Here is a 22,093-nt window from a genome sequence, read left to right as displayed (position 1 = left end):
ACAGTCGCCGTCTGTTAGTAGAGCTTGTGTTGCATTTTATTGTGAAAAATCAAAGAGCGGAAGCGCTGCCACGGCTCCGCCCTGAGCCTGGGCTACCACTTTAAAAGTAGGCCGTCATCCCGCCATTAGGGGTGGGCGTGGCCAGCTGTGTGCACGGTGGCAGAGTGGACTTTGTTTGGCTCCACCTTAATTCCAGATTACTACTACTTTAATGTATTCTTACCTGGGACCTTCTTTTGGAATAAACGTGTGAAAAAGACGGGGCCCTGCGTTTGCTTCAAGAGGGCATCACTTGCTTTTTGGTTTTCTCTCGGCTGTTTATTATTACGTTGGGCTCCAGCCCCCCCTCGTCCTGTGTGCAGCTCCAGGTGTAAATGATCAGTTCAACCATCGCACCGTCTCTGTTCTCTGCTTTCTGGGGTCCGCTCACGTTAGTCCGTAACGTTCAGAGGCTTATTATACTAGTTTATTACCTGCTTACCGCTTATACTGACATTTAGTTGAATTCACGTTTAAAATATATTATATGGCTCTCACTGAAGTAAATGTCCAAATATTTTGCTTTCATGGCTCTCTTAGTCAGAAAGGTTCCCGTCCCTGGACTACTGTATTCCATGCCTAGAACACAATAGCATTAATATCATTTATAGCTACAGATAATAAATATATCAGTATATCTGAAAATAAATCAGTTGTTAATTACATAACCCAAAATATTGAATTCCTCAACCATTTTTTTGGGGGGGGGGACAATTTGTTCCGACATCTCCACCCTGCGTGTACCAGTCTTTGGAACAGTTACCCGTTGGCCCTTTCTCTGGTCTGTTCTGACTGTGTATGTGTATTTGTGTGCAGGTTGGAGTCAGCTGGCAGCCATGCACTGTGTGATGCTCCCCGATCTCCTCGGCCTGGACAAGTTCAGACCTCCCCTGTTGGAAATGTTGGCGAGGAAATGGCAGGACCGCTGTCTGGAGGTAGCGTGGCAGTTGCTTTTCTCATCTCATAGACTCATAGAGGCTGACCCTGTGCCTGAAAAATGTGATCACTAAACCATGACTTGAATGTTCCGTTATCGTTGTATTTTATGCTGTCTTTAGACACCAGACGGAGCAGCGCTCCTCATCTCATTGTGCAGCCACTATGCCACGACAATAAAGTCTTTCTATTCTATTCTATTCTGTTGGTAGCAGAAACAAAAACATTTTCAAGGGCAAATTAATCACATGGCAAACTACATAGGTAGTTTCTCATGTTCACACAATATTTGCTACTCATCCACCTTAGTATTCACTTGCCATTGTGTGTGACCATTGGGATGTGTAAAATAATGCAGACCACTGATTTATAATTAGTTCTGTCATCATGATGGTAAATTTAAATATCTAACAAACTGAAACTTCTGTGTCTTTTACATAAACGGCACAGACAGGAGAGAGACAAGTTCTTCTGCTGTTGGGAATCACAGAATGTAATGAACCAATCCATTCTCAAAGAAGTTGGGATGCATGTAATTGAATACGGAAGATTTGCAAATCATTTAAAGCAGTGTTGCCCAATAGGTCAATCACGATCGACCGTGTGGGTAGATCACATGGCATAAAAGTAGGGGAGCTGGACTGAGCAAGAAACCAAAACATGCATCATCTGTCCTCAAAGCACCATGATTTAAGAAACGTCCTCGACCTTGCATCAGAGCCGGAAGCGCAACAGAAGGTATGTGCGTAGCTCGACCCTGAGCGCGACACACAGCAGACCGACAATTGTCCGTCAGGCACTTTCAAGGCTTTGCATTGCTTGAGCTAGTTGCTACATTCATGCGCAATACACTTCGGGAAGATGTTGAACTTGATGTGTCAGAGAAGAGAAAAAACTATGAGCTGGAAACAAATGTTGACATTGTGGCATTAAACATCGTTAAAGACTTACGGGAGCTGACGGCATCCACATACTGAGGCAGGTAGGGAGCCCACAAGTCGATGGCGTCTTTACGTCCCGATTGGCCAATCCTTCTTAATTCCGCTAACAGGAGAGCTTGTGCTGCTTCGCGCACCTAAAGCCAATAAGAGTTATGACTATTTCAACTTCAGTCACATTTTTCTGTAGTTAATTGTGATGCAAATGTGTTGGACTTATTCTGAACATTTTGTAATACTGAAGATACATTCAATGAAATGTTTATAATTGTGTAATAACACGTAATAAGTTACATCAGGGGTGGCAAACTCTGGCCCGCGGGCCAAATTTGGCCCGCAGTGTATGTAATTATATTTGGCCCGCGAGGCAATATAAAATTAATATTAGAGCTGGCCCGCCGGTACAGAACAGCACATTCACCGCTAATACTACAAATCCCATAATGCCATTTATTTTAATTGACGTTATTTATTTACACTGTTGTTTTATAAAGATTGTGGCAACTTTATATTTTTTTTGATGTTACCTTATACATTGTTTACCTATTTATTGTGCATTTTAATGTGCAAAAAACAAATTTTTGCGGCGTGCACGGGTGGGGCGGGGGCCCCAGGGATTTCTTGCCTGGAGTCCCAAGAGACCCTAGCAACGCCACTGTATATATTAATACATATTTTGTATAATATAACACATGGAATTACAGCAATAAACAAATCTAAATTCTGTTTGATTTGTTTTCGTGATAAATTCATATTTGAGCAGTCATGTGACGCGGGACATTACAATGCGTGCCGTGACGTTACTGAACTCAACAGTTAAATAAAATGTTTGCCCCCGCCCCCCCGCCACAAATGTGAAACTCTGCCCAGGATGCAGGTATCTGGCTTGGGCACATCAGATTAGATCAGCGTGTTGCAGACTGAGCAGTAATTAACGCTTTCTTGATGCACCTTTTCTTGCTACTCCAAGGCTTGAATGGTTGCTTCATTCATTGTTACTTTATTTTCAAATGTATTAGCCTGTGAAAAAGTTTATTTTCATATTTACCTTAGAAGGCTGCAAATAAAAACAACAACATACAATTTCTACTTAAAATGCAATTTTTTAATTTGAAATTCGATTTTGCATGTCTTCATGATTAAATGACCGGTTCAAAAGCGTTGCTTGTTCCAGACTCAATGTTAAAGCAAAACTTTTTTGGGTCCGTATTAAAGGTTCATTTATTCAACATTGGCCCGTGGCTTTGATTAATTTTAAATTCTGGCTCACTGTGTATTTGAGTTTGACACCCCTGAGTTACATGATGAATCTACTCCACAGAGAGCACATTACCCCCACCGAGCCCTGTTCGTTGAGTTAACAATGGTTTAGTAATCACATTTTTCAGGCACAGGGTGCTCTATGAGTCTATGAGATGAGAAAAGCAACTGCCACGCTACCTCCAGACAGCGGTCCTGCCATTTCCTCGCCAACATTTCCAACAGGGGAGGTCTGAACTTGTCCAGGCCGAGGAGATCGGGGAGCATCACACAGTGCATGGCTGCCAGCTGACTCCAACCTGCACACAAATACACATACACAGTCAGAATAGACCAGAGAAAGGGCCAACGGGTAACTGTTCCAAAGACTGGTACACGCTCACGCACACCTGACTGCTATCAAACAACATGAAGCTTTTCTCACAGCCCCAGCAGTATGTTTTCTGATTTTTTATTTTATTCTCATGGTTGTGCTTGAGAAAAGATCAGGCAGTGCCAAAATTATTTGGGTTAATCCTCTCTGGATAATAAATAAATAAATAGTAACCTCCAGTTTCACTGAAATTCTGACAAAGTCATCTTCCTAACAAGGCGGTGTTAGATCAGCCCCTTGATGTACAATGGTGGAAACTGAAAATGTGTCCTGAAAAATGCTGGCTCTTCAAATGCTCTGCACCACCTTAGATCTCACATGTCACGTGGGTTCTTGTTCTCAAAGTGCTCCTCAATGCGCTGCTTGTATCTGTGCTTTGCCTGCTTGATGCCTCTTTTTAGCTCACTTCGTGCCCTGCTATAGGCCAGCCGGTCTCCTGCTCTGCAGGCTGCATCCCGGGCTCTGAGCAGAAGCCGCACCGTGCTGTCCACCCACGGTTTCTGGTTAGGAAAAACCGTGATCGTCTTTGTGGGAAGGACAGCATCAGTGCAGAAGTGAACATAGGAAAGCACAGATATCGTCCATGTACTCCACTCGTACTGGCGTGTCCAATCACTTACGGACACCCGGATCATGTTGATCGATAATTTCATGCTTCATCTCCATCGTCATCATCATGTGTCTTTTCTCCTCACTGCCATCCTTACCACTCACTTTCTTTGGATCTATCACTGATCAAAATTGAATAGAATATTCACAGATATAGCCAAAATCACTGAACGAGTGAAGCGTGCTCGGAATGCTCGGCCATCTAGTGTCAGCATGTGGAAGCGCTCACATCTCAAAGTCATGCTGGCATCTCAATACAAAATATTGCTCGCATGGTGACTCGTATGTCAAAGCGCTTGTATTACTGTATATATACACACACATATATGCATACACACATATACATATTTAGGTTTAGGTTTATTGTTTGTTTCGAGCAGAAGAAAAAAATAAACTCAAGAAACCATAATTTGGCAAAAATGTACAAAACAAAACACCAATTTCCATGTACACAAGAAATAAATAATTCATGTAATCTTGACATGTAATCTTGAAATATAGATATATATATATATATACTACCGTTCAAAGGTTTGGGGTCACCCAGACAAAGGAAGGGCAGTCCCACAGCTTCTCTGAGCAGCTAAACCGTTTTCAGCTCTGCTCTACTCATCATTCTCCTTCTGACATACTGAGCTAACAGGTTATACCAGTAGAACACTGGAGTGATGCTGGAAATGGGCCTCAATACACCGAAAACCAGATGCTGGAATAGTCGTTGAGCACGTTAGCAATGTAGAAAGAGTATTTCTGATTAGGCTAAAGTTATCATTGAAACAAACAAACAGTGCTTTTCTTTCAAAAATAAGGACATTTCTAAGTGACCCCAAACTTTTGAACGGTCGTGTACATATAAACATATACATACATATTCTCAAATATACATATATATATACATATACGTACATATACACACCCAGGCAGTATGGTGTCTCCTTCAAGCTCGGGTCCTCTACCAGAGGCATGGGAGCTTGCGGGTTCTAGCAGGATCTTAGCTGTCCCTGGGACTTCCCTCTTCTGGACCTAGATGTCGGACGTTGTTCCTGGTACCGTATCTGCTGGAGCCATTTACCCAGCTTGGGGGTTACTGCCCCTCGTGTCCCGATCACTACTGGAACCACTTCACTCCCCACGTTTTCTCCAGCTCTTCCTTCAGCCCTTGGTATTTCTCCAGCTTTTTATAATAATAATAATAATAATGCATTGATTTTATATAGCGCCTTTCGAGGTACCCAAAGACGCTTTACATGGTATTACATTATTCATTCACTCCATACTTGGTAAGGTGACGGGGGTGAGGCTGCCAACCTGAGCCATCAGTCCTCCTGACCCCACCGACATTCACTCGCTCACTACATTCACACGGCAACCTCTCGATCATAGGACGACCCTCTCAACCACCTGCGCCACCGTCGCCCACAATGACGTCATTCCAAACATGGAACATCATTCATACACATGAATGTTTGTGTTCTTTCTTCCTGGTGTCGCTCGGGATCGCTCCATCTATCACTACCGCCGTCTCCTGACGTTCACCCACCACCACTGCGTCAGGCTGGTTGGACGTCACCAGTTTGTCCGTCTGGATCTGGAAGTCCCACAGGATCTTGGCTTGACTGTTCTCGACCCCCTTTGGAGGTGTCCTCCATCTTGGCTCTGGGGTCTCCAGTCCGTACTCGGTACAGATGTTCCTGTACACTACGCCCGCATCCTGGTTGTGTCTTTCCATGCATGCCTTGCCTGCCAGCATCTTACCCCCTGCTGTGATGTGCTGCACTGTCTAAGGAGCGTCTCTGCACAGCCTGCACCTGGGGTCCCGTCTGGTGCTTTAGACCCCGGCCTCTATTGATCTTGTGTTCAGGGGCTGTTCTTGTGCTGCCATGATTATTGCGTGTTCTCATTCAGTCCTGCCTTTTCCAGCCACTGCTATGTTTTTCCCACGTCGGCCACCGCTTCAATCTGTCGGAGGTACATGCCATGCAGGCGCTTATCCTTCCATGATGCCCCCTCTGGCTCCGAATCAGGGAGTCGATGTCCCGCTCGTTCTCGGCATACAGCTTGATGTCATCCAAGTAGACGAGGTGGCTGGTAGTCATCCCACTTCGGAACCGGTACCCGAAACCACTCTGGGTGAGGATCTGGCTGAGGGGATTTAGGCCTATGCAGAACAGCAGGGGGGGGGCAGAATATATCCTTGATAGATGCCACACTTGATGCTCCATCAAAAGCACTCGGAGCGTAAACCTCCACAAAGCAGCTCGTTCCCCTCCAAACTGGGTCTCCACCGTCCACATGGTGATCTGGATCAGCACCAAAAGGTTCTAGATTGTTCTTGGTATCTTTATACACCAACCATGAAAAGTCAAAGTGAATCAGAGTTTGCGTATTTTTAACTGATTTCTGAATCCGTTATATGGAGTTTTCAATGTTGACCTTATTCTGGATCCGATCCAGATGAAATCCGGTGGTGAGATAGAGATCCTCACCCTACATGACTGTCAAATTCCATAAAGTCCATGGTAACATTCCCTGAAAATGTCATCAAGATCCATCCGTAACTTTTTGAGTTATGTTGCTCACAGACGCCAGCGATTATATAACCCCCACCTCGTTGTGGGTAATAACTAGGAAATAGTTCCAATAAAATAAACGCTTCCATTCCTGCTATTAGTAGCAGCTAACACGGACTCCTCGAGTACACTACTGATGCGTCTGCAGTTTGGTGCGATTGAAACGAGGAATATGATGTCTTAAAGCCTATTATTGAAATGGTCTACTTTTCTAAACAGCAATTTAGAGGTGAATTGAGATTTGAATATTCCTATTATAAAGGAACGAGCCTCTCTGCATGCTGTTTTACAGTACAACGTTCATTGCATGGGTCGGTGGGAAATAAAGCATGCGTAAAGCCTCCATGGTTAATTAATACACTTCATTTAACAAAACTTAAAATTAATATTCAGAATGTTTTATCTACTAATATTCAGTCTTGCTATGTATTCCTCATAAAAATCTTTAAGTAAAGGGCCAGATTGATGACTTGCAAATAAAAACAGACTAATATCAGACAAGGGAAAGTTTCCTTTTCTGCTAGATGCAAATGTTTGTTTGTTTTTTCCCTTTGTGGCTCAAATCCCCTTCAGAAATAAGAAGCATGCAAACAGTGAGCACAGAGACGATAAAACATTAGCTGGCATGGGCACAGAGACAGGAAACACAGGGAAGGATGGCACGATACTGCCAACAGCTGGAAAAAAAAGACTAGGGCCCACAAACTCAGGTCAATGCACTCTCAAATCCATCAGATCCTCAATTCAGTCTTAGTTTGCTGATGACACAGCTTTTTATCTCATCAAACTGTGCTCTGTTCGGAAAAGGTTTCACTTGGACTTCAACGGACTCTTGTTGAGCAATTCATTAGATTATTGTTGTTGAACATTCTTGAATTTGTAACAGATTAGCTGGATGCATAACATTTCTAACTGGTATGCAAATCTACCAATCAAGGCAAGGAAAAAAAATGTGATTGGCATTTTCAGAGCAGTAGTCGAGATTGGTAAAGTGCTGTACAGCATTTCGATTTGGACCAATTCCTTGAGCCGACTGCTTTGAAAGTGGACTGAACTCAGCAATGACAGACAGGCAAATAAACATACACCCCTGTAGACAAAACAAAGACACCACGAAAGACTGGAGGACACATCTGAGACAAAAATCTAACATTGGCTGTGGGGGGGAAAACAACAACATTGAAGGGAGGTGAAATATTGTGATTCATCTAGAGTAAAATGAAAAAGAAAAAGAGAAAGACAGGAAGTAAAGAAGGAACAAAAAGGAAAGACAGAAGATCTCGGAAGTATTTTAAAAAAAAAGACAAGTAAAATACATATAAATGTTTTAATGGCTGTTTTTCCCTAAGAGGTATACACGTCAGTTCAGTCTGTACCTTCATTGACTGAGGGGACGTTATATGAAGCAGGACCAGGGCTGGGGAAGCCAGGGACACCCTGAGGATGGCCCCCAGGGGGCCCTGGAGTCCCAGCAGTAGCTGCTGTAACAGCACCTGTGTTGGCTGTGGCAGCTAGAGCAGCTTGGAAAGAAAGAAAAGGAGAGAAATAGTCAAGAGGGACAGAACAGGTTAGGAAGATATAAATATAAACCGCAGCAAACAGCAAGACAATCAGACAGGAAGAGGAGAAGAAGAAAATACATTTAATACAAACACATATCCACATACAGGAGAAATAAAGCAGTCGCACAGAAAAAATATTTTTTGCATATTGTTCAAAACACAAAATGAGACAAACTAGAAATGTCTTAAGGCAGTGGCTAATGTGGTTAGGGGTTTTTTTTTTAATTGCAAGATGAGATGTGATCTGCAGATTCCTAGAAGTCAGACATGAGGAAAACATCCATCATCTTCTGCAAGCTTATTTCATGCCTGGGTATTTTAAAAACGCATTGAATTTTCACTGCTGCTACCTATGGCTGCCCTGGTGCCACCTACTGCTGCCCTGGTGCCACCTACTGCTGCCCTGGTGCCACCTACTGCTGCCCTGGTGCCACCTACCGCTGCCCTGGTGCTACCTACCGCTGCCCTGGTGCCACCTACCGCTGCCCTGGTGCTACCTACCGCTGCCCTGGTGCCACCTACCGCTGCTACCTACCGCTGCCCTGGTGCCACCTACCGCTGCTACCTACCGCTGCCCTGGTGCCACCTAACGCTGCTACCTAACGCTGCCCTGGTGCCACCTACCGCTGCCCTGGTGCCACCTACCGCTGCCCTGGTGCCACCTACCGCTGCTACCTACCGCTGCCCTGGTGCCACCTAACGCTGCTACCTACCGCTGCCCTGGTGCTACCTACCGCTGCCCTGGTGCCACCTAACGCTGCTACCTACCGCTGCCCTGGTGCCACCTAACGCTGCTACCTAACGCTGCCCTGGTGCCACCTACCGCTGCCCTGGTGCCACCTAACGCTGCTACCTACCGCTGCCCTGGTGCCACCTAACGCTGCTACCTAACGCTGCCCTGGTGCTACCTACCGCTGCTACCTACCGCTGCCCTGGTGCTACCTACCGCTGCTACCTACCGCTGCCCTGGTGCCACCTAACGCTGCTACCTAACGCTGCCCTGGTGCTACCCAACGCTGCTACCTAACGCTGCTACCTACCGCTGCCCTGGTGCCACCTACTGCTGCCCTGGTGCCACCTACCGCTGCTACCCAACGCTGCTACCTACCGCTGCTACCTACCGCTGCCCTGGTGCTACCCAACGCTGCTACCTACCGCTGCCCTGGTGCTACCCAACGCTGCTACCTACCGCTGCCCTGGTGCCACCAAACGCTGCTACCTACCGCTGCTACCCAACGCTGCTACCTACCGCTGCTACCTACCGCTGCCCTGGTGCCACCTAACGCTGCTACCTACCGCTGCTACCTACCGCTGCCCTGGTGCCACCTAACGCTGCTACCTAACGCTGCCCTGGTGCCACCTACCGCTGCCCTGGTGCTACCTACCGCTGCCCTGGTGCCACCTACCGCTGCCCTGGTGCCACCTACCGCTGCCCTGGTGCCACCTACCGCTGCCCTGGTGCCACCTACCGCTGCCCTGGTGCCACCTACCGCTGCTACCTACCGCTGCCCTGGTGCCACCTAACGCTGCTACCTAACGCTGCCCTGGTGCTACCTACCGCTGCCCTGGTGCCACCTAACGCTGCTACCTAACGCTGCCCTGGTGCCACCTACCGCTGCCCTGGTGCCACCTACCGCTGCTACCTACCGCTGCCCTGGTGCCACCTAACGCTGCTACCTACCGCTGCCCTGGTGCCACCTAACGCTGCTACCTAACGCTGCCCTGGTGCTACCCAACGCTGCTACCTAACGCTGCTACCTACCGCTGCCCTGGTGCTACCCAACGCTGCTACCTACCGCTGCTACCTACCGCTGCCCTGGTGCCACCTACCGCTGCTACCTACCGCTGCTACCTACCGCTGCCCTGGTGCCACCTACCGCTGCTACCCAACGCTGCTACCTACCGCTGCTACCTACCGCTGCCCTGGTGCCACCTACCGCTGCTACCTACCGCTGCTACCTACCGCTGCTACCTACCGCTGCCCTGGTGCCACCTACCGTACATACCCTTCAATATACAAAACATTTTCTCACGTCCCATAGGCAAATACATAAATAGTATTATTCAAGAATTAGACTGACATGCCTACATCCACCAGTACAGTTAATCAACCACTAATTTGGATATTTCCTCCTCTGCATTGGTCAAAAACAAATTCAAAGACAATTGTGAAGCTCAAACCGCCATCTGGTTTGAGCTTCATAAACATAAATATTCTCTGGACAGTAAATTGCCTCTAGAACTCATTGCAATATGGCTGCACTGTAATAATTTAAAACTAACCACAAAGAACAGTAAATAGGTCAAGGAGCCAAAACACACAGCAAGACTTTGATGTTGAGAAAAGTAGGGCAGCCTAAAAAGAGAAGTACATCAATGACACCAAAAAACTTAATTTCCCAGCAAGAACATTGCAAGAGAAACTCAATAGTACCGGTAGTTTAGATTAAAGAAGAAGAAAAACCACACATGAGAGAGAGAGCGAGAGAGAGAGAAATCTACAGCCGTTTATAAGCTTTGGTGCAGATAAACCATGAATTTTAAAAGAAGGTTTGCTTTCTGAGGAGGTTAAATATTACATTAGATTCCGGGACACTGGCTGTTTTGCGGGCACTTTCGAAAACAGGCATGATGGTGGCGACACCATGAAATAGTTAATTATGAAAGTCACCAGTGAATATTCGTTGATTTAACTGGATACCTGACAAGTGGCAAATGTACGGAGTTAATCATTCTGTTACTGTTAGACTATTTAGTTGCTACCAATACGGACATACTGCGAGCGTGAAAGGCTTGTTGAAAAAGCCTGCAGTAGGTTTTGCACAACGTTTCCCCCAGTAAACAGCTCCTCACTGACCACAGAACTTTGTGTTCAATCCCAACCACAGGTCAAAGCTCGGAGCTTTTATTTTTGTAAAAGGCTGAAATGTCTAACCTCTAAGCTTGAATGATAGCTCATCTGACTCATTACTAGTCAATATAGTTACTAAGAACACGTACCTTCATTATTGACATCAATAATTGTGTATAAAATATTGGAAAAAATGTCCACCATACTTTTGAGAAGCTGAAGGTGACATCTTCAAAATGTCCAACTTTCAGTTCACAACACAACACACTGAATTTCTCATCCCTCATGACAAACAACAATGGTGATTTTGACACTGTAATGAACAGATATGTTTCTTTTTACCTGTTCTTAGGTGTGTAAAACTGGACACAGACTCCCCGTCTCTGCTCATATCACTGTAAATACTGAGGTGTATTAGAGGGGCTTCCTTTTTTATTTCCATGTGAAAAGAGACGGTGAGCAGAATTGAGAACTCACAAAGGAAAGTGTGTGAAAACACACACAGACACACACACACGGCTGGGGTAACTGGCTGAGGTCATGGCCAATCGTTTTGCCTATTCATCACCTGAATCGTGGTGAATAGGCTTGTGGCGTGAATAAGTCCACACGCGTGTCACGGTTGGCCTCTGTTAAGGCATGACAATAGCAGTAAAATCCTCCCCCCAGCTCCAGGGTACCACCCGTGTGTATACGTGTGTGTCTTTGAGGAAGGCAGATGGTTACTGCGTTTTAACCAGCCGTAAGGTAAAATGGCCTAAAAAAGGCATAAAGTATTTTGGCATTGATAGTCTTTTCTCATTAGACAACTTGTTTGATCCAAATTATGGAAACTTAATTAGTATAATAAAAATTAGTTGGATTGTTGGTCTGCGTTGCCCCTGTCCCTCCCAGGTCGCAAAGACTCTATTCGCATGAATGGCCTTTGCAGGTTTTTATATTTATTTCAAATGCTACCAATCGGAACACCAAAGTCAACATTTGAAGGAATAGACAAAATCATTTTAAAATTCATATTGCAAGGAAAGCACCCTCGAATAAAATACAAAACACTCAAAAGACCTAAGGAAGAGGGAGGCCTCCATCTTCCTGATTTGAAATATTATTTCTGGGCTGCACAATTAAAACCACTGATTTTGTGGATGCATGATGGTTAAGCATTGAACAGGAAACGTGCACTGACCCACGACAGGCACTGCCATTTGTCGATATTCCATCGAAGGGTCTAGCAGAGCGGACTAAAATTATGCTCGGCATATGGAAGACAGGCAGAATTGCCTTTAAATTACGAACCAATCTCTCTATACCAGGGGTCACCAACACAGTGCCCTTGTGAGTTGCCCGTGAGCCCTTCTAAAAATAGCTTTCCATAGCCCCTTACCAGGGAGCTGCGTCTAAAGTTTTTGTTTCTATCCATCAATCCATTTTCTTGCCGATGAGACGATCGTCTCTTCCACACCTGCTTCATCCGCTCTGCGGGTCACGGGAGTTACTGGAGCCAATCCCAGTGGAGTACGGGTGAGAGGCGGGGTCACGGGAGTTACTGGAGCCAATCCCAGTGGAGTACGGGTGAGAGGCGGGGTCACGGGAGTTACCGGAGCCAATCCCAGTGGAGTACGGGTGAGAGGCGGGGTCACGGGAGTTACCGGAGCCAATCCCAGTGGAGTACGGGTGAGAGGCGGGGTCACGGGAGTTACCGGAGCCAATCCCAGTGGAGTACGGGTGAGAGGCGGGGTCACGGGAGTTACCGGAGCCAATCCCAGTGGAGTACGGGTGAGAGGCGGGGTCACGGGAGTTACCGGAGCCAATCCCAGTGGAGTACGGGCGAGAGGCGGGGTCACGGGAGTTACCGGAGCCAATCCCAGTGGAGTACGGGCGAGAGGCGGGGTCACGGGAGTTACCGGAGCCAATCCCAGTGGAGTACGGGTGAGAGGCGGGGTCACGGGAGTTACTGGAGCCAATCCCAGTGGAGTACGGGTGAGAGCTACGCTACGGACAATTTTTACTTTTTCATTGGTGTTGAATTTAAATTAATATTGAAAAAAGGTTCCAAAAATGTTTTGTATGAGCTCAGCGGCAGCTGACGACGACCCCTGCTGACATTTGTTGCGTAAAAATCAGTTTGCGGGCGCAGTGAAGGAGAGAACCCCAAAAACATTGCTGAAAAAATACAAAAAACACGTCACTTCAACAGTGAACGGGAGGAGGAGTCCTTTTTTTTTACCACTGTGAAAGATTGACGATGACAAAGCGGCTCAATGTGGAGAGACCTTTCGGACTGGGTAGAAACATTTCACCCTGCTAACTCCCCGCAGGGCAATGCCCCGCAAGCGCAGAAAGCCCGTGAGCAGGGCGACCAGCTGTCCCACATTTTAATGTTACCGCCACATATTTTATATTAATACTTAAAGTCATAGCGACACCAGCGCGGGGTTCGCTGCTTTTCTCCTTTCTCTCCTTCACCCAAGCAAAACAGCTGCAAACGGACGGGCGAGGTCGTCTCTGATTGGATGCTCTGTCCTTCCGGTATGATTGACAGCTGCCTGTCATCGTTCACTGCATGTGCTTCTACTTTCCCACAACATTGATAAGCCCCACCTCCAAACAAAGCCACTAACGCTGCAGGAAATGATCGTTTATCAAAGAAAACACAGAACAATCGGCTAAAGAACACAGCTGCTCCTCAACCCGCGACCGGGAACAAGTTTATTCCTGCTAGAGACTTCTGAACAAGTCAAATCTGTCCCCTACCTTGTTATAACGTTGTTAATAATTAGTGTGAGTAATCATTAAACATGATCAGTGTATTACACAGATGAATATCATTAATGATTAATGGTAAATTGAGCAAATGTTTTATTTCAGAAGTGTGTATCAAACTGGTAGCCCTTTGCATGAATCGGTGCCCAGAAAGTAGCCCTCGGCTTCAGAAAGGTCGGTGACCCCTGGTCTGTACTATCTAGTATTGGGAATATTAAATCCTTCACACCGAGCAGGATGGATTCGGGCTTCCTAAAATGGGCTGATCATGATCTTGTTTACATACAACATCTAATTGATAATGAATGTTTATTGTCAAACAGCGAAGAATTTCCAACTTAATAAAGAGGATTTCTTGCGGCACCTGCAAATACTGTCTTTCTTGATGTCTCACAGAGAATGGAAAAAGTGCTTGACCTATGCACCCATTGAACATTTCCTTATATACAAATTCAAACGCAAAAAGAGATTTAAAAAAAAGGTTATTAGAAGGTTATAGAAAATATTTTGTGTCAATGGTTCAAATCAAACCCATTTTGGCGAGGCGAAGATGGTTACAAAATATCTCGGATGAAAATGTGGAAATATTGTATAATGGCACACCAGACTGCAAATTAAAACATATGGAGAGAACTTAGATGGAAAATATTCAGGAGATATTTCGGGACTCCAGACATTGTTGATGAGGCACAGAGGCTCCTGATCACACACACATGTTCCGGTCACGTCCTAAAATACAAACATTTTGGGATGAGGCGTTTACTGCTATAAACTACATCTTTCTATTAGTAACACCGAGGGATTGGATGGTGGAAGTACTTGGTATCACTCCACCAGGGCTGCATGGACGATCTGCAAGCTACCTCTTAAACACCCTGAAACGCATCACAGGTTCTTGGATGAAGACATAGCCACGATCGTTTAATGTTTGGGTCCTAAAGTGAAATAACTCGATCATACGAAAACGATAACTTACTTATTCCGACTGCGCCTGCACATCTTCAGAAAGGCTTTTTAGTGTAAAAGCTAACAAAAAGGATAATGGTTGTGCCACTAATGTAAATCATGTTAAATATATTTTCCTCTAATCGCATAGAAAAACCGCATCTAAGAATGTTCATGTGATTATGTCTTATTACTATGACTTTATTATGTGGATGACAATATTGGCACCAAATGCTCTGCTGCTGTCAAAAATATTAATCCATTTTAAGTTCTAAAATAATAACGACATCCCGGCAGTAAAGTAACATTCCTCACTCACGACTTTCTGTTCACAGCGAGCTCCGTGCTGCCTGCGAGTATTTTCTTTGAGTATTTCTTTGAGTATTTTGCAATGTTCTACCTGAGTGTAGCTGGTTGTCATAGCAATGCTGCAAGACTTTGTCAGCTTTCACAAGGGAGAGGGATTCAGCGGATGTGACGCGGTCGGACCGGATGTGATCGCGCGAGACCTCCCGTGTGATTTTTGGATGAGATATATGACGGCTTTTTGCTACTAATATAATATTAGATATCACCATCGCATAATTCGCCCCTTTCGATTACTCTCATTAATCGACGGATTGGATTATCGCTCAGCGTGGAGGACCTCGAGGTATTTATCGACGAGTATTATTCCAGCTGCTGCGTCATGGAGGAATCCGCGTCGGGCGATAATCCCTCCAAGAAAAGAAAGGCCGACTCGGCTACTGATACGGAAGATCTCGGCAACGAAGATGCTCCGACTAGCGTACTGGACTCCATTAATAAAAAACTGGACGTCCTCGGCGTGCTTCACGCCGACGTTAAAGACCTGAAGGCTAGCTTGGAGCTCGCGTATGGTATGATGGCTGAGCTTCAGCGCGAGAACATCGAGCTACGCTCCTCCGTTGCGACTGTGTCAGTCGAAATGGAGAAGATTAAAACAGAAAATAAGACGCTCAAAGAGACAGTCCTGGACATTCAGTCGCGCAGTATGCAAGACAATTTAATATTCTCAGGCATCTCAGAGAGCGCCGCGGACAACCCAGAGTCCTTAATTAAAAACTTTATGACGACGTCACTGAAAATTCCCCCGGAGACGGTAAGTACAATCTCCTTTCACCGCGTCCACCGCCTCGGAGCCCGTAGAGGCGATAGGCCCCGTCCTATTATCGCCAAATTTGAACACTTTAAACATAAAGTGCTGCTAAAGAGCAAAGGACGGGAGCTTAAAGGAACCTCTTTCGGGATGAATGACCAGTTCCCGAGAGAGATCAACGAGCGGCGAAAGGTACTGTATCCGATCATGAAGCAGAATAGGCAGAAGGGCAAACGAGCTACGCTGGTTGTGGATAAACTATATATCGACAACCAGCTGTACCGAGACCCTGCCACCACCCCCTGGCTATTCTGAGTCAGAAACACCTGTAATTATTCCATTCAGCTAAGAATTAGAGGCATTTTCATGTGGATGAGGATTATGCTTTAACATAATGCTCGTCAATATGTGTAGGTGTAGTTATGTTTTGGTGTATATGTAGATGGTTATGTATGTATGTGTATGTATTTATATATGTGTATGTCCGTATATATATATATATATATATATATATGTGAAATAGAGAAACAAATGATCCAAAACTCACTGGGCTATTAGGAATTAATGTATTCCTCTTGTCCCAACTCTCCCCTCAGACCCACTCCCCCCCCTCACTGCTCCCCCTCCCTTTCACTCACCCCTCCCCTCTTCCCACACACACACCCTCTATGTCTATCACTTGTTTGTTATACTTGTTTATGTATCAGTGTTCTTGATTCTACTGTGCACACATTTAAGACTCTTTATATCCCTCTCAGCTATCCAACCATCCAACACCTTGGCTTTAACTTATCACATGCAGAGAATAGTAAGCAGCTTACAGAGATACACACATTTAGACCTGACTGCTCACCATCGGTATGTCTAAGTTAATTTTGGTATCTTGGAATGTGTGTGGCGCTCGCTCTCAGGCAAAAAGAATCAACATCTTAGACCATCTCTCAAAATTAAAAGCAGACATTTGTCTCCTACAAGAAACCCATTTACAAAAATCAGAAGAGAAATTACTCACAGACACAAATTTCAGTCAAGTTTTTTCTGCCTGCTATAACAGCAGACAAAGAGGAGTCTCTGTATTAATACACAAGAGACTACTCTTCACGTTAAACAACACTGTAACGGATCCAGAGGGCCGATACATTATTATTCAGGCAACCGTATTCAATAAATTATACACAATTGTGAATCTGTACGCTCCTAATAGTGATGATTCGGCCTTCTACCACACATTGTTCTCCCAGCTACTTGAGCTAACAGCAGAATCAACTATCATCATCGGCGGAGACTTCAACACGGTTCTAAATCCATCAGTAGATCGCTCCAGTACTACAGTACACACGAGGCGTTCACAATCAGCCAAAGTACTACTGGAATATATGGATGATTTTGGCCTTGGCGACGGCTGGAGATTAAAAAATCCAACGAAGAGGGAATACACGTTCTTTTCTTCTGTGCACCGTTCGTTTTCAAGAATTGATTATTTTCTCACAAATAATTCTGTGATTGAGAATATTTCTACTAAAATTAATCCAATAATTATCAGCGATCATGCTCCGGTCACACTTACCTTACAAATCGCAGCGACCTTTAAACCCCCGTCGACGTGGCGCTTTAACACCTCTTTGCTTAAAGATGCAGAATTTGATAGGGTCATAAGAAGAGAGTGGGCAGACTATCTGGAAACAAATGACTCTCCAAACTCATCTCCGTCTTTACTCTGGGAAGCAGGGAAAGCTGTAATCAGAGGTAAAATTATATCATATGCCTCTTACAAAAAAAAACAGGAACAGAAAATGGAAAAGGAATTAGAGGAGAAAATTAAACTATTAACCGATGCTTACGCAGCGAACTCAAGCAATCAAATGTGGACTGAACTACAAAACATAAAACTAAAACTAGATGATATATTATCAAAGAAAACAGAGTTCATATTACAACAATTGAGATACAACGACTTTGAATATAATAACAAATCAGGCAAGTTTCTGGCGAATCAACTCCAACGTAACAGAGAAAGATCTCTCATAACAGCAATTAAAGGGTTAAATGGTGAGTGCACGCAATCACCAGAAGAAATCAATCAGATATTTTACACGTTTTACCACAACTTGTATTCAGCAGCTAATAAACCCAACCCGGAGGATATTGAGGCATTTCTCAGTAATCTGAATATGCCTCAACTATCAACAGAGTATAAGAACATTCTGGAAGCTCCGCTGTCTATAAATGAACTCCACAGCGCCCTAGATAGTATGCCTAACGGCAAAGCACCAGGCCCGGACGGCTTCCCGGCTGAATTTATGAAGCATTTCTGGACTATGTTAGCGCCGTTATTCTTCAGATCAGTGACAGAAATGAAAAACAATGGTCATATACGACCCTACATGAATACAGCAGCAATTAAACTTCTACTGAAGCCGGACAAAGACCCCACCCTCCCTTCAAGCTACCGACCTCTATCATTAATCAACGCCGACATCAAAATTATAGCAAAGGCACTCGCATCCAGGCTGGAGACAGTGATCCCGACTGTAATTCACAGCGACCAAACAGGATTCATTAAAGGTAGACATTCCACCAACAATATTAGAAGACTGCTAAATCTGATCAGTATGTCGCAGCGACTTGGAAAAAAGGCAGTGGTTGTATCGCTGGACGCAGAAAAAGCCTTTGATAAAGTTAGCTGGTCCTTCCTCTTTGCCGTCCTACACAAGCTTGGGTTTGGAGAGTCATTTATTCACTGGGTGTCAGTATTATATAACTCTCCCAAAGCGACCGTAACCACCAACGGGATTACCTCACAGAGCTTCACCTTGCAGAGAGGTACCAGGCAGGGCTGCCCACTCTCTCCTTTATTATTTGCAATATTTATTGAACCCCTAGCAGCAGCAGTGCGGCAAAATACCAGGATTAAGGGAATCAACACTGCGGTGTCAGAACACAAAATCAATTTATATGCTGATGACATCTTGCTTTATTTACAAGAACCCTCGGATTCGCTGCAGGAAGTATTCAAGTTGATAGCTAAATTTTCACAACTTTCAGACTATTCCATCAATTGGACAAAATCAACATTACTTCCCATTACAGAAAAGTCATGGAACCCTGCAGACCAGGACCCAAACTACTCCTTTCCTACGGGCAATTTAAAGTACTTGGGCATTAATATTTCACCTAAACTGTCTGAGTTAACCCGATTAAACTTCACCCCACTTCTGGATAAAATCAGCAGTGATCTGAAGCGTTGGAATAACCTCCCGATATCCCTTTTGGGAAGAATAGCCACCATCAAAATGAAAATTTTACCACAAATAAATTATTTATTTTCAATGATTCCGTTTAAACCAACTTCCAACTGCTTCCAGTCGTTGGATTCAGCCATCACCAAATTCTACTGGAAAAATAAAAAAGCAAGAATTAGTCTATCTACCCTTCAGAGGAGTAAATCTAAAGGAGGCCTGGAAGCCCCAAATTTTATGAATTATTACTTGGCTAACCAGCTACAATATCTTGTACTATGGATGCACCCGAATAGAGACTCTAATTACTGGTTAGAATTGGAACAGAAGGACTGCAAGGATATTAGACTCGCAGATCTCCCCTTCATTACAACAACCATTAAACGGCATAACTGTTTTAAAAACCCGATGATTTCTTCCACCTTGTCCGCCTGGTGGAAAGCGTTAGAAGTTACAAATTCTAAACTGGAACCCTGCATGTTCTCTCCAATCTGGAATAACCCTGACTTTCAGGCTAGCAATCAACCTTTCCATGTAGGTATGTGGGAACAGAAGGGAATCTCTCAACTCCATCATCTCTTTCATGACAATACGTTTATGTCATCTACAAAATTGTTCCAAAAATATGAACTCGGAAGCGGAAATTTCCTTTACTATCTTCAGGTAATGAATACAATTAAGAAAAGAATTCCAACGCTCCGGGGCCCGCCTCAGCCACCTGTATTTGTTATGGAAGTCACAAAGATTTCCCCGACAGTTAAAAAGACCCTTTCTAAGATTTATAAACTCCTCTCAAGCACAGATACGTTACTTCTTCCCATCTCAAAATGGGAGACGGATCTGTCACTAACCCTAGATCATGACTTTTGGACACAAATCTGTGAAAATGTATTTAAAATGACAAAACACAGAAATCTTCAACTCATCCAGTATAAGATCCTTCATAGAACACACATTACTCAATATATGATGAAGAAAATGGGCTTCTCTGAATCTGACATCTGTTCTCAATGCTCCCAAAATACTGCTGACACTTATTTCCATGCCCTATGGTTGTGCTCACCCGTCCAGGATTTCTGGGTCGCAGTATCACATAGACTGTCGTCCATCTTAGATTGTACGTTCCCTTTATCTCCGATCTCTTGTCTACTCGGTGACTTGGCAGAAATCGTTATTTCTAAGAAATATACGCACCCCACACTCGCAGCCCTCGCCATCGCCAAGAAAACAATCCTCGTTAACTGGAAAAATAAACAGTCTTTAAACATCAATCATTGGTTGAATCTCCTCATAGAACACATATCAATGGAGAAAATCTCTGCTTCTAAAAAGATAAATAAAAAACATTTTAAATATTTTACAGAAAGCTGGTCTCCTTTTATTAAATCATTAAATATAAATATTACAACCTGATTCTGCCTGCTAGCGAAAGCCACCACAACGATGTAAATGGTAATGCTGCTTGTTTCTGTTTTCTGTATCCAGGACCGAGTGGGCCTCAGAAATACATCGTCGCCCAGCCATTCTAACTTTCTATGTTTCAGCTCCAGTCTCCAGCTCAATGTTCTTCACACAAGGATGGTTGATCTCCGGGACTGTTGGCATGCTGGGCTAACTCTTCAGGGGCTGTCCCCGTGGCTTGATATGTGCAACCCGGCCCCTCGGGTCTCTGCTGGGTGGCGCATGCGTCTCGGGCGGCCGCCGGTGTTCCGCTAGGCTGCCATGCGGGGGTGCTGGCCTATGCGTTCGGGATGGCACTGAGCTGGCGCAGTCTGTCACTCCTCTGCTGGTAGTAGCGGCCGGGGTCCGGCTGGTGACCTGGCGTGGCCATGGCCCCCTCACCTCCCCTCCCTCCTCCCTGACCTCTCTCCTCCACCCTCCCCGTCCCCTGCTCGCCCTCTTCTCCTTGGTCTCGTCTCCTGTCCTGCCTCCCCCTCGCCCCTCTCCCCTCTCCTTCGCCTCCCTTCCTCTCCCCTCGTGGTCTCCCCCTTCCCCTCTCTCCCCGCATCTCCTCTTCCGGCATCCTGCTTCCCGCCGGGGCCTCGCGGCTCCCTCCTTCCTGGGGGCTTGATTATGGGGGATGGGTGGGATGCGTCGGGGGCGGCGCTCGATCCAGGCCCTGTGCATGGTTGGGCCCTCTGACACATGTGGGTGGGATGGGTGAGGCTGGGGACTATGGTCGGGCTCCCTCCTCCCCCCGCCTGGTTGGCTGGGGCCTCATGTGCTGCGCCTCTTAACTCACCACCTTAGCACAACACATTTGTAAATATACACATAGGGACATGCACCTGGGGGGCCTGGTGCTGGGGGGCGTTCACCGAGCGTCCTCTGCAATCCCCCCCCCCCATTTTAATGCACCACATGGGGTTACGTGGGTGCTAGGCGGGGAGATAAGGGGGAGGGCGCAGGCAGGAGTGCGCCGTTGCCCTCCTCCGCATCCCCCGTCTGGCCCCTCCTGCCCCAAATTTTAACGCACTACATACATGTGTATATAGCACCTGGGTGTCCACACATTCACGGTGTTGGGAGGGTTCCCCAGTCTGGGATCTGGGGAGCCATATAGACAGGGTATGGGGGGGGGTTCACAATCAATTTATTTATCTTTGGCCTTGGCGCGGCATGTGGGGCCTTAGCGGGCTGGGCTTGGGGTGGGACGGTGGTCCGGCCTCCTGCTCCCTACTCTCCATCCCAGGGAATAATACTCTCCTCCCAAATGGCTGTATAGGGTCGGATAGGGCTGAAGCCCCTGCACTGTCTACTCCCGTTCCCCAGACGCTGTTCGCTGGGTTGGGGGGTTGCCCGAGCTCGGCGGTGGGTTGGGTGGTGGGGGGGGGGTGCGGTGGGGGGGAGGGGCGGGGGGGCGCGGGGGGCGGGGCGGGGGGCGGTGGTGGGGG

The 22,093-nt window shown here is 45.7% G+C and overlaps 1 protein-coding gene across 1 annotated transcript in view; it reads right to left on the bottom strand.

Annotated features, from left to right (window-relative positions):
• LOC137908236 (WD repeat-containing protein 7) overlaps window positions 1-22,093 on the bottom strand; it is a 142,839-nt gene that overhangs the window by 66,325 nt on the left and 54,421 nt on the right. Inside the window, 2 exon segments of the mRNA XM_068752611.1 lie at window positions 1,927-2,050; window positions 3,354-3,472. Of these exon segments, the coding sequence (XP_068608712.1) occupies window positions 1,927-2,050; window positions 3,354-3,472 (243 nt within the window).

This window comes from Brachionichthys hirsutus, chromosome 19 (genome assembly GCF_040956055.1).
Source record: "Brachionichthys hirsutus isolate HB-005 chromosome 19, CSIRO-AGI_Bhir_v1, whole genome shotgun sequence".
Lineage (NCBI taxonomy): Eukaryota > Metazoa > Chordata > Actinopteri > Lophiiformes > Brachionichthyidae > Brachionichthys > Brachionichthys hirsutus.
Note: the sequence above shows the minus strand (reverse complement) of the source record. Positions and strands in the feature narration are given on the sequence as shown.